The sequence below is a fragment of the Triturus cristatus genome, chromosome 3_1, assembly GCF_964204655.1.
Source record: "Triturus cristatus chromosome 3_1, aTriCri1.1, whole genome shotgun sequence".
Lineage (NCBI taxonomy): Eukaryota > Metazoa > Chordata > Amphibia > Caudata > Salamandridae > Triturus > Triturus cristatus.
This window is the reverse complement of record NC_140583.1, coordinates 1,005,239,513-1,005,250,940: the sequence shown is the minus strand read 5'-3', so window position 1 is coordinate 1,005,250,940 and position 11,428 is coordinate 1,005,239,513. Positions and strand designations below refer to the sequence as shown.

Here is an 11,428-nt window from a genome sequence, read left to right as displayed (position 1 = left end):
ATGTGGGACGTGTGCTCCACATATTACCATCCGCTGTTGGTTTGCAGTCCAGTCAGGGCGATCAGTGCCCTGCGCGTCACCCACTGAGGGCACCGGCGAGGGCTGCAGCATCACCAGCAGACAAGGCATCGTCCACAGGTGACACGTCTGCCCGCGTCTAAAGTCCGGCGGCGCCTTCTGGTCTTCCTCTGGGCGCTGTACCCAGAGGTGAGGGCGTTTACTCTGGTATAAATACCAGCGAGGCACAAGCGGTTGGTCCCAGCAGAGGCCAGCCAGCAGGTGTAGACTCCAGAGGTGAGTTGTGGAAGAGGGGCTTGCGAGGGTCTGGTGAATGCCAGAGACCCAGATATTGTGGTGCGGGGCTATTCTTGTCCGAGGAGGTGCACATCTGCACTTCAGGTACAGGAGAGGTGAGGTTCGCTGCTTTAAGGGCTGGAGGCATATAACCGGAAGTGGCACTGCCCTGAGAGGGGCTTCTGACTTGGGGGTCGGTGGAGGATGGGGCAACGAAGCCACAGACACAATTCAGTGCTGGAGGTTTCTAGCTGAGAGGGCTGTGAAAGTCGACAGCTGAGCGGGTTATGATACACTGCAGGGAAGAGGGGCTGTGAGATCAGAGGACCGTCGACCCTAGGGATTGGGGCTGCTGGGTGGGGGGCTGTGGGGGGCTCAGCGCTCCATGCAGTGCCTAATTTGTAAAAAATAAAAATTACGTGCCAGGGCCCTTCTCGGAGGCCATTGCAGCTTGCACCACCCACTGCCAATGACAGCACCAACACAGTTACTAACCATCACACTCCCACAAGAGTGACAATTCACACTATTCCAGGCCACACAGAGCTATAAGAAAGGCATGGGTGGCAGGTATTATTCATGCTTAATGTTTCTTGAGTTATTAAACTCTCTGCTGCTGGGCTTATCTCAAAATAAGCAAACTGCACCGGCATGTGGTGGGCTGTCATAAGTACCAGTTTTGAGAATTAAGTGCTGGTGCCGAGCACCGGAAACCACCGGTTCAAATTAAGCACTGCCATAGACACTTCAGGGAGTCGGGGTGCTGGCTGTAACAGGTGAGCACCTCAGACACCGTAGTGAGGAGTGATGTTTAATGAGGCGTGAGGGTGCCTGGGCTCAGACATTGCAGTTATGGGAGAGGCTGTTGTTAGGGCATGTTACAGTGCATCCACGTGATTTAAGGTGGGTTGGTCTGGCACAGGGGGGCGTAGGTTCACCGAGCACCACAGACACTTCAGTGGTAAAGGCCGATGGTTAAAAGGTGACCCCTTGGCAGTGAACACGCTGAAGATGGGAGACACTGGAATGGAGTGAGCGGAATGGCTGGGGCCGCCTGAGATACAGCAGTGATAAGAGTTGATACCTGACGGGCCAGGATGATGGATGCGGGCATTAAAGACGATGCCTTGTACAGTGGGGGCTTCAGACCTCAGGCAGCAACTTCCCAGACATGCTTGGGTTGGCATTTCACCAGACTGAGGTGTTTGATGGAGGGATTCGTGGCTCTGATGTTGGGAACTCGGCATAAAGGGAGCCCCTCACCCACCCAATCCGTGGCAACTGGCAGCCTTTTCGGCTCTAAGCCCCTCCTCTCCCCTTTTGTGCTAAACCCAATATTTTGTCTCACAGGTTCCACCCCCCGAAGCTCCTTTCGAAGCTCAAGATGTTTGTGAAATCCATCGGCGTCGTGTTGGCCTTCCTGGCCATTGCAGGTAACAGCAGAATCCTTGGTTTATGACGTCAGCTTTATTTGCAGAGCACTTAACACTATTTAGCAACCACTTTGGCACCAGGGGATGGTGTTTTACCGAGGGTCACTCAATCGGTCAAGAGCGGAAGCCGTACCGGGAGCTCTTGGGGGCATATTTACAAGCCCCTATCGCCACCACAGCATCACTTTTCTGGACGTTGTGGTGGTGATAGAGGCTCCGCCTTGTTTACAAGGCAGCGTTAAGATCATATCATCAAGCGGCAGCGATATTTATCGCTGTCCGCAATTAGCGTGTAAAATTTTAACGTAGACTATTGCCAAAATCTATCGCCCGGTTAGCGCACTATTACCAATGCGCATCGCCGAGGCGATAGAAATCCAGGCAAAAGCGGCGGAAAGGGTGAAAATCGCCGGAATTCCAGCAATAGAAAACCGCGTTAGGGAAAACCTTGTAGATAGAGAGATGTGGACTCAGCATAACAATCCACCTCCCATTATAGATATGGCTTAGTAAGAAAAATAGCAGGCGTTACAAACCGGCGAAATACCCGGTTAGCGCTGATTTTAATATCGCGATGCGTGTTAGCGATACACTTGTACATAGAGAGAAGCTGGGTTAACGATAATATCCCATGTTGTTTCACGGGACACACCTCCCTTGCATCTCATTAGCGATGCAAGGCGATGCGATGTTGAAGCCAGCGCTAATCCCATTTCACATGCGTTAATGTGCTCTTGTAAATAAAGCGATATTTTTATCGTCGCATTTCGTTCGAAAACGGACGCAAACGCGGCAATAAAAATATCGCTAGCCCTTGATAATATGCCCCCTAGTGTGGCTTAACGCTGCCTTGTATTAAGGCCCCCTTTCGCACTATGCTTATCGTGAAAGGGGAGGGCAATGAGTGTTGCTGTGGGCGTTCCACTGCAACACCCATTGATTTTGCAAGGGTGGCGTAAATATGGGGCAGCACCAAAATAAAGACCAGGGAAAGCCTGCTCTTAACCTGGCAAAACGAGAAGAAATGTTTATTTTCTCCTTGTTTTTGCTGTTTCTATGTGTGCTGTGCAGCACACATGGAAACATCCAAACACCGATGTCCCTTCCTGCACATAAACAATCATTTTTTTTTTAAAATGACGTTTTGCAACTTGAGCAGCTCACATAGAAGCTCTAAAACAACATTTAAAGATTCTTTATGTGAAGGAAGGGACACCTTCCTGCACATAAACAATCTTCCTCTGCAATGCACTATGGTCATGGGTGTCTGTGTTGGCGCTAGGCAGCTAAATTTAGTGCCAGCGCAGGGGAAAATGCAGGGCTACACCACATTCTAGTGAATATCGTGCAGCCCTGCATTTTCTGAAGTGACGGAGCGTGTTGTTAGCCTTCTTTGCTTAACGACATGCTTCGCCACTTAACTTGTAAATATGCCCCCTGTTTCCTGGTTGAATGCTCAACATCCCAGAACCTCTAGTCCATCTCGCCCTCTCTCTAAAGGGAGGAGGATAGCGAAGGCCTAGATTTCCGTCCTTGGGTGGGCTCTGCGGATGCAGAAAACACCACCTGTTGTAATCTAAAGTCTGAGCTGGGTGGTTCCTGGGCACCTTCACATACCGCACCCCAGGGGTGGCATTTAGTTTGCTCTACATCCTGGCAAGGGCAGGTAATATACCTGCGCATGGATATTCCAAAGGTTCAAAGTTATCGTGTCTTCCATCCTGCTTCCAAAGCTCCCTGTAAATGCAAGCAACGTCAATGGGTATCTCACATCCATAACCCCATTGGTCCATTTCAGCACATCCTTCACACATGTAAACTATTCAGCACTGATCCTTGATATGTAATTATAGAGGTTGGCCTGAAATTCAGCAGAAAGTGCAAAATTTGCTGTGGTGAAGGGATTTTCGAAGCCATGGGTAAAATGATATTCTGACTTGTGGGTGCACCCATGCCCATGCAGTAAGGCTTGTTTTAGCTCATTGAATGTAACCTTGTGCTGTGTTGTGCCATTCATTATGGATCCATAGGACAGCCTTTGTAGCAACCTTATTGTGGAACTGTCCCTTGGTGAAGTGTACTCCAAAAAGAACGGGAGGCTGGTGGTCCTCATAAAACAGATAATGTATGGATTCTTTCTCAAGTGCCTTTGTTCCTCTTTATTGTTCCCACAGGGTCCTGCACAGATGTGGGCACTGATGAGGTGGAAGATGGCTTCTGGGATAACTTAAAGGAACTACACAGCAGCGCGCAGCGGGCAGCGCAACAGATCCAGGAGTCGCAAATCAGCAAACAGTTCAAGTATGCATTGCCTGACAGTACAACCAAAATATTCCACCAAATCAATGACCAGTCACTATCCCTCGTGCATGTCCCGTTGCTTACAATGATTACTCCAAACCAAATTGTTGGTAATCCTTACACTACTCCCTATTGTTGTAGATACTTACACTACAGATATTTTTCTACAGTTTCTTAGGATAAGCCGCATTGTGACATGGTTACGGATTCTTAAAGCCCTATGGTTAAGCATCTTTAAATAACCCCTATCCATTGAAATCTCAATACTGGCTTTATTTTTACTGATCCATTAGGCAGAACCCCCCGTTCAACTTCTTATGACCAAGGCCAGTTGTCAGATATGGAACCAACAAGCCCCTTTCTTGTATGTCCCTCATCCGCGTCCTGTTCCAGACCTCTTTCAACCTAGTCAAACTATTAGGAATCCAGACACAAACCTGTCCTGGGCAGACATTTCATTAGGTCCCATTGTTGAATGTTACTCAGTCCTACCCTATCACCCTTCACTATGGTCCATTGTTAGACAACCTTCTAGCAACTGCTCTTCTTTGGGACCGCCCACGAAGACCCCCTGCTCAAAATAAATACATGTTTTAATTGCGGAAATGCCGCATTCAAACCCTATTCACATTTTTTAATGTGTCTTACAGTCTTTCTTTAACGTCATCGTTAGATCTCTTTTCTAAGCCCATGTGTTCAGAAATGCCTTTGCAAAGCTCGGTTGATGGACACACATAGGCTAATCCTTGTTATTAAAACCCCATGCTTGAATGTTATCCCCCTGTCTTTCTTTTTAGGGATTAGAACGTAGATTTTAGTGGCAGCTTTCATGAGCACTGGTTTCCTGCTTTAGGTTAGGCAGCGTCTTCAAAGTCTCATACCCCGACTCACATCCTCAAGAGCCTTAAGTGGGTTCTAATTTGTCCTTTGTCTGCCATTGATTTTTTTTCTTTTTTTAAGTATTTTAAGTTGCTCATTGCTACAGTAATTATAAATGGGTTATCGTGTACAGAATAGACATAATAAAAGAACAAAGTACAGTACGAGCGGCATAACCACTAGGATACATTAAATAAGAATTGAGCAGACAGTTGTTAGCAACGCTTTATGATGGAATTTCAACAGTAACCCCAGTTCCACACCCAAGGTATCATGCACCCCATTTTTTGAGGGCTCCCTCTATTTCCTGTATGTACACCAGCTGTCCCTGACTTTCTCCCATTTCTTTGGGCAGCCCTGACTCTGGTACACCACATGTTCAGCCCTTTGGCACCAGTCTACATCAGCTTCCCATCCTGTAATGAGTGGCAGCCGACTCACCCCCCGGGCCCAGGCTAAAGTTCTCTAGGAAATCCTAGAGGTCAATGTTAGGCATATTTTTGGGAATTTATGCCACTCCTCTCCGCCACTTATACATAGGAGGTGCCACCTGGCTGTGAGCGGCACGTTGAGTCCAGTGGCTTTGGCCATAATTTGAACCACCTCCCTCCAGTAGCGTTGTATTTCCAGACATTCTCAGAGCATGTGACAAAAGGACTCTGTCTCACCACAACCCCTGGGATATAGGATGGTGTCGCACTTCCCGAGGCGATGCAGTAGTGTACTGGAATAGGATGATCAATGGAGTATTTGCTATTGGATGAGGCGGAACAGAGCTCGTATGGCCATCAGGGACTTTGTATAGCCTCCAACCAATCCTCCTCTTCTATAAGTCCAAGGTCTCCCTCCCACGCTTCCTGTGGCTTCTGCAGATGGTCGGGAATTATTCATCAGGTTCTTATAGGTTAAGGACACCGCCCTCTCTGTCATGGGGTCCGGTAGGAGACGATCTTTCTAAAGGTGCCAACTTTGGTAATTGCTCCATCTCCAGTATGTGGTGCCTCAGAGTGTGACCCAATTGTAAATATTTAAAATGTGCCGATTCATCCATTCCATACTCCTGCCATAGAGCCTCAAATGTGAGTAATGCTTGCCCTCTCCACACATCCCCCAGGTATTCAATGCCTATCAGTTCATGGTTGAAGAACCCCTTCAGATCCAGAACCTCTCGCGGAAGCTCGCTGTCCCCCAAGGGGTCGCTGTCTGTCAGTTTGTCATCCCCCCCCAGGAATCTAGTGGCTTCTCACCATGTCCTTACCATCAGCTGTGTATGAAACGACAGAGCGCCCTCACATACTTTTCAATATCGCAGTGAGGAGCAGCCCCGAGTACCCATGGCCTCCTTTTCCACAGGGTACGCACGCTCAGTACTGACCGAGAACACTCAGTCGTTTATTACGATCAATTGTGCCGACCAGTAATATTTGTGTATATCTTGGACTACCAAACCCTCTTCATATACCCCTCTCTAAAGCTTGCAGAGTGCGATTCTTGAACTGCCCCAATCCCACAGGAGTTGCCGTAGTGCATCATTGACTTTCCTATAGAAGTTAGAAGAGATTTACATTGACAGTCACCGAATCTAACTTTGGTTCAATGGTACCCTTGAGTATCGCTTAAGGCAGCTATGATGGCACTGAGAGAGGGTTCTGTCGTCTCTGTTTGTTCTGCCTGTATCTCCAACACCAGCGTGTTCTACCCATGACCGCAAGTGCAAGTCGCTCGATTAGGGTACGCCACAGCTCCTCACTGGTGAGCCTCATTTGGGCCCCTCTGAGTTCCCTGTTTGATCTCCTGTCATGCCACGTCTCAGTTGGATCATCAGTATGACGTACAAGTGGGCCATCACAGCCGAAAGGGCAGAGCCACCGTGCCTCACAATTACCCGCAGCCACTGCCTCCTCCAGTCAAATCAGGTCCAGCTTCTTGAGGCACCTTTAAATGCCCAAGCAGAGCTTAGCGCCCCGTCACATAGCACTGTTTACGGCATCGTCTAAGCCCTGTAGGTGATTCCTCAGTCAGTGCATTTAAGTTGCATCAAGAATCTTTCTACAGGTACTTGCAGGGCACTACCTGGCTCCGCTGGGCTCCCTGTGCTCCAATCTCACCAGTCCAAAAGTCTTGTAGGGAAGGCCCCCAAAGGAGAAGAGGCATGAAAGGGGAGGGCCGGGGAGAGGAGAGAACCAGACAGATCAATTGAGCTTATTAGGCACATGGCTGTAATCCCCCACTGTATCTCTCCATCTTTGCTGTGCATCCCTTGGTGCCACTCCGGTATGCTATTTGAGCCACCACCTCTTACCAGCACCGGCAAGGCTGTGCACTCCGTTGTGAGAAATGGGGAGCCCTGTGATATCCTCAGATCAATGCCCCTCCCCTATTCACACCTGTCTCAGGGCTTCTCTGCAATCTGTTCTCTTTGCCATGTAATCCCCAATCTTCGATGCATTTCTAACCCCTCATTCACTCATTCGGGCCGCACCGTGGGCCACATCCACCGCCTGTCCAGGCCATGGGCTACGCAGTCCCACAGTCTGCCTCTAAGAGATCGCACCAGTCCATCTGGGGAAAGGCAGGGGGGCCAGAGAGGCGGCCCCCCACCTATGCGCTCACCTCTGGTTATTGGGGATCTTACCGGGGAGCTATGTGGTCCTCCAGTGGTGGGGATCGGCAAGTTACAGCCTACGACACAAGGCCGTCCTCCCAGTCCACAATCAGCGGCGAGAAAATAATTACTTGCACCAGACCACCACTCACTGTGGCATGCTCTGGTGTAGTTTTACTGCGGACAGGGTCAGAGAATGTGTTGGATGTTGAGGATGAAAGGTTGGGTCACAGGGAGCTCACTTAGTACATGGCCATCTTGGCTGGTGCCAAGTCATGCCCCTGCTATTGAAATCTTTAACCTCACCTCTCCTCTTTTGGCCACAGGTTCTGAGGTTTCTTATTGTATCTCTACAGTATTCATCTAACATGTCTCCCATCTTTAAATGCCTGTTCCAGCTTTCATAGCATCCTAGTTTTATTTTGAAGACTATGGGTTTCATATACCTTTTTGCTCCTATTTTCTGCTTACCTCAGCAGTGACAGGGGGCTTTTAGTTATATCACAATTCTTTAACCTCTAGTGCTGCTCACACCAGCTTTGAGACTTTGGTTTTGCCTCACAGCCCGAGCTTAACGGTCCATTTTCTTGGGCAACATGCATAAGATCACAGGGTTCCAGGGCCCAATTATCCCAAAGGTAAGAACATGGGCCTATTGTGAATACACTCTTCTGGGCACTGCACCCCAAAACACATAGCAGTACATGAATTCAAGGGACTGGTAACATTGGGCACAAGGGGGGATTCTATATAAGGAGAATTCTTGAATGTTATGTTCTAAGAGGTATTAGTGCTTCGCTATACAACATCCTCACCTACACAGACAGAGAGCTTTTACTTTTTACATTACTGTTACCCAAGCCATGCCCTTATTAGCTTCTCTCCATTCCATGCCCAAATTGAGTAACCCACCGGGCTGTTGTACTCACTAAGTAAGGTATTTAAGCAAAATGCGTGTATAGTGCATGCTTAGAGAATTGACCTCCTTGAGACACTTTTAAGACTATTATGGACTTTGAGGTTGATGCAAGAAATTTTAGAACACAGATATTGGAGAAAGAGGAGAGAGGAAAGGGGAGAAAAAAGGGTTAGCTGTCATATACTAAAAATATAGGATATTTCATCTAAAATAGTAATATTGATCAATTTTTGATTTCTTTTTCCTTAGCACCCTCCTACAAGAAAATCTCCAAGATGTTCCTCTTTATGCTGCACACCTACAAAGCCAGCTCGTTCCATTCACCGCCCAGCTCCATGCACGGCTCTCCCAAGACTCAGAGAAACTAAAGGAGCAGATACACCTGGAGCTGGAGGAGTTACGCTTGAAGGTGTCACCATATGCAGATGATATCCACAAGCAGCTTAACAAGAACATTGAGGAGCTACAGCTGAAGCTGACTCCATACGCTGAGGAGTTTGCCAGTCGAGTACAGGAAAATGCAGAGGAGATTCGTCAGGCGCTCACCCCATATGCCGAGGAACTTGGCACTCGTGTCCAGAAAAATGCAGAGGAGCTTCGTCTCAAGCTCACTCCATACACTGAGGAGCTTCAAGCCAGACTCAAGGAAAATATGGATAACTTCCAGGCAGCATTCGTTCCGTATGCTGAGGGGCTAGAGGCCAGACTTCAGGAAAATGTTGACCACCTTCAAGCAGTGATCAAGCCATATGCTGAGGATCTTGAGGCCAAACTCCAGGAAAAGATGGACAGCCTCCAGACTGAACTCTCACCATATGCCAAACAGCTTCAAGCCAAACTGCAAGAAAATGTGGGCAACCTGCATTTGGCCCTCAGCCCGTACGCTGAGGAACTTCAGGGAAAGATCTGTGAAAAAGCGCAGCAGATGAAGAAGAACCTGGGCCCTTACAGTGATGAGGTCCTGGCGAAGATTGAGCAGAACATTGAGGAGCTGCAGAAGCATTTGATACCGTACGCACAGAATGTCCAAGAAAACCTCAACCAAAAGATTGAGATCATGGCCTTCCAGATGCAGAAAAACATAGACGATATGAGAACCAAGATCTCTGTCAATGTGGAAGATGTGAGACAGCAAATACTCTCCTCCACCAACCAAATCAAGGAGAAACTTCACTTGGACGACATTGGGCAGAGTTTATCACCCTACTTGGAAGACTTTAACAAGAAGGTGAACCAGAGGATCGAGGAGTTCAGCCAGTCAGCGTCCCCATATGGAGAGGATCTAAAACAAATGATCATCCAGAGAGCTGAAGACATGAAGAGGAATCTGGATCCATACACTCGTCAAGTCCAGGATCAGTTGGACATGCTTGAAGGGGGCATGAGAGATAAGATCACCTCCTTCCTGAACAGGAATGACCAGGCTGAGAACTGATGGGCTGATCGACCAGCACCAATATTCTGAAGAACCCACTGTTATTTAACAGAAAACACATCCAGACTCATCAGCAGATTTAATAATAAGACAGTACAGAAACTCCAAACTCCATTTCTGGGAATATTTGTAAAATAAAATAATGAAACATCCTCTTGAAAGCTGCACATGACCAATAAAATAGATCTTGCATACCGCATTTCAAGCCTGGTTAATGTGTCTACCGTTGCATTGTTTCTCTTGTTGAATAGCTGGAACGTGCCCCCCTGACATTATCCGATATACATTGGTTAAGTTGGGGCCTATGGTTTGTAGTTGTGATGAGGGTTTGGGATAGGGTCTGTGGGACTGGGTTAGAATAAGTTAATCTTTGGGTTGAGGTAGAAGGTTGGGAATCAGGGTTAAGGTGTGTGTTAGATGGTTAGGGTTAGAGTTAGGGTTCTAATTAGGAGTTAGGGCAGAGGGTTGGAATTGAGTTTAGGGTTTTCAGACTACTGGAGCTGGTAATGAAAAGGCATTGGCAATAGTATTGTGTTGATTGTGGTGGTAAAGAACATATTGGTATGTAGTTTCATAAAGATGTGTAGGCCACAATGTAATTGTGGATGGTGCAGCGGTTAAAGCTGATTTGACATATTTAATGATGCACAAGTGTAGTGGAACCAGTCCACTGTTAAATTGCTGCTTTAAGGCACCCATGGGCGAGGGAAAGTCCACAAAAAAGTACCTTCTACACTTCTTATAACTTGACTGGACTCACAGCAAGAGGACTCACTCACTAGCAATGGTGTGAACAGGGGATGCACATGTGTATTCGTGCACTCTTTCAACAGGCAGAAGAACACTTGTTGAGCAATGTCAAGGAATTTTACAGTAAACCAGTGCTCCAGACATTCTGTCAGGATGGGGGGCAATAAATCACGTGCCAGATTCCCCTTTGAGCTTCTCGTGTGGCTGGAGATGAGTCAGTGACATGTTAGGTTTCAGCTTGGCATAGGCCTGCCCCTTCCACATACACGCGACCCTCGAAGAGTCATCAACCTGTTGGAATATATATTGTTTTCCATATATAACGTGTGGCGGATATATGGTACATCTCTAAAACAGCTGTACACGTTTTTTAAGAACCCGGCAAACAACCATTAAGATACATAACAGAAAATTAACACAAATGAAATTCTGTCATTATGACGAAAATCCAAAATGAAGATTGACAGCCTGGCGAAATTAGACCGGGAAAAAATACATTTAACAACGAAAACAGAAAGATTTTGTTGAAAAGGTATACTAGGCATAGCTTTCAATACCTGTTACTGGGATTGATTCCTGGGACTGGAGAAAAACGTACTTACAATTCCAGTTGCAATAGGAATTGTTTGAATAAATGTGTATAAAATAACAAACAAAAATGAGGCGCAGAAGGCAGCTTTAATGAGAGGTTTTGAAGGTTTAAGTGGATGGAATAAACCCTCTCAAAAATAAACAACAAAAAGGTTAACCTAGCTGAAGGGATTGGCAGGTGAAGGGTGGGAACGCCTCTTAGAACAGCAAAGAAACTAAAC

General features: G+C 47.2%; 1 protein-coding gene across 1 annotated transcript; it reads left to right on the top strand.

Annotated features, from left to right (window-relative positions):
- The first annotated feature begins 267 nt into the window (after window positions 1–267).
- LOC146861409 (uncharacterized) lies at window positions 268–10,065 on the top strand. The gene is made up of 4 exons (XM_085645713.1): window positions 268–294; window positions 1,645–1,727; window positions 3,902–4,028; window positions 8,681–10,065. Exons 2-4 carry the CDS (start codon window positions 1,679–1,681, stop codon window positions 9,864–9,866), a joined length of 1,362 nt encoding a protein of 453 aa, XP_085501839.1. The 5' UTR covers window positions 268–294; window positions 1,645–1,678; the 3' UTR covers window positions 9,867–10,065.
- The last annotated feature ends 1,363 nt before the right edge of the window (window positions 10,066–11,428 follow it).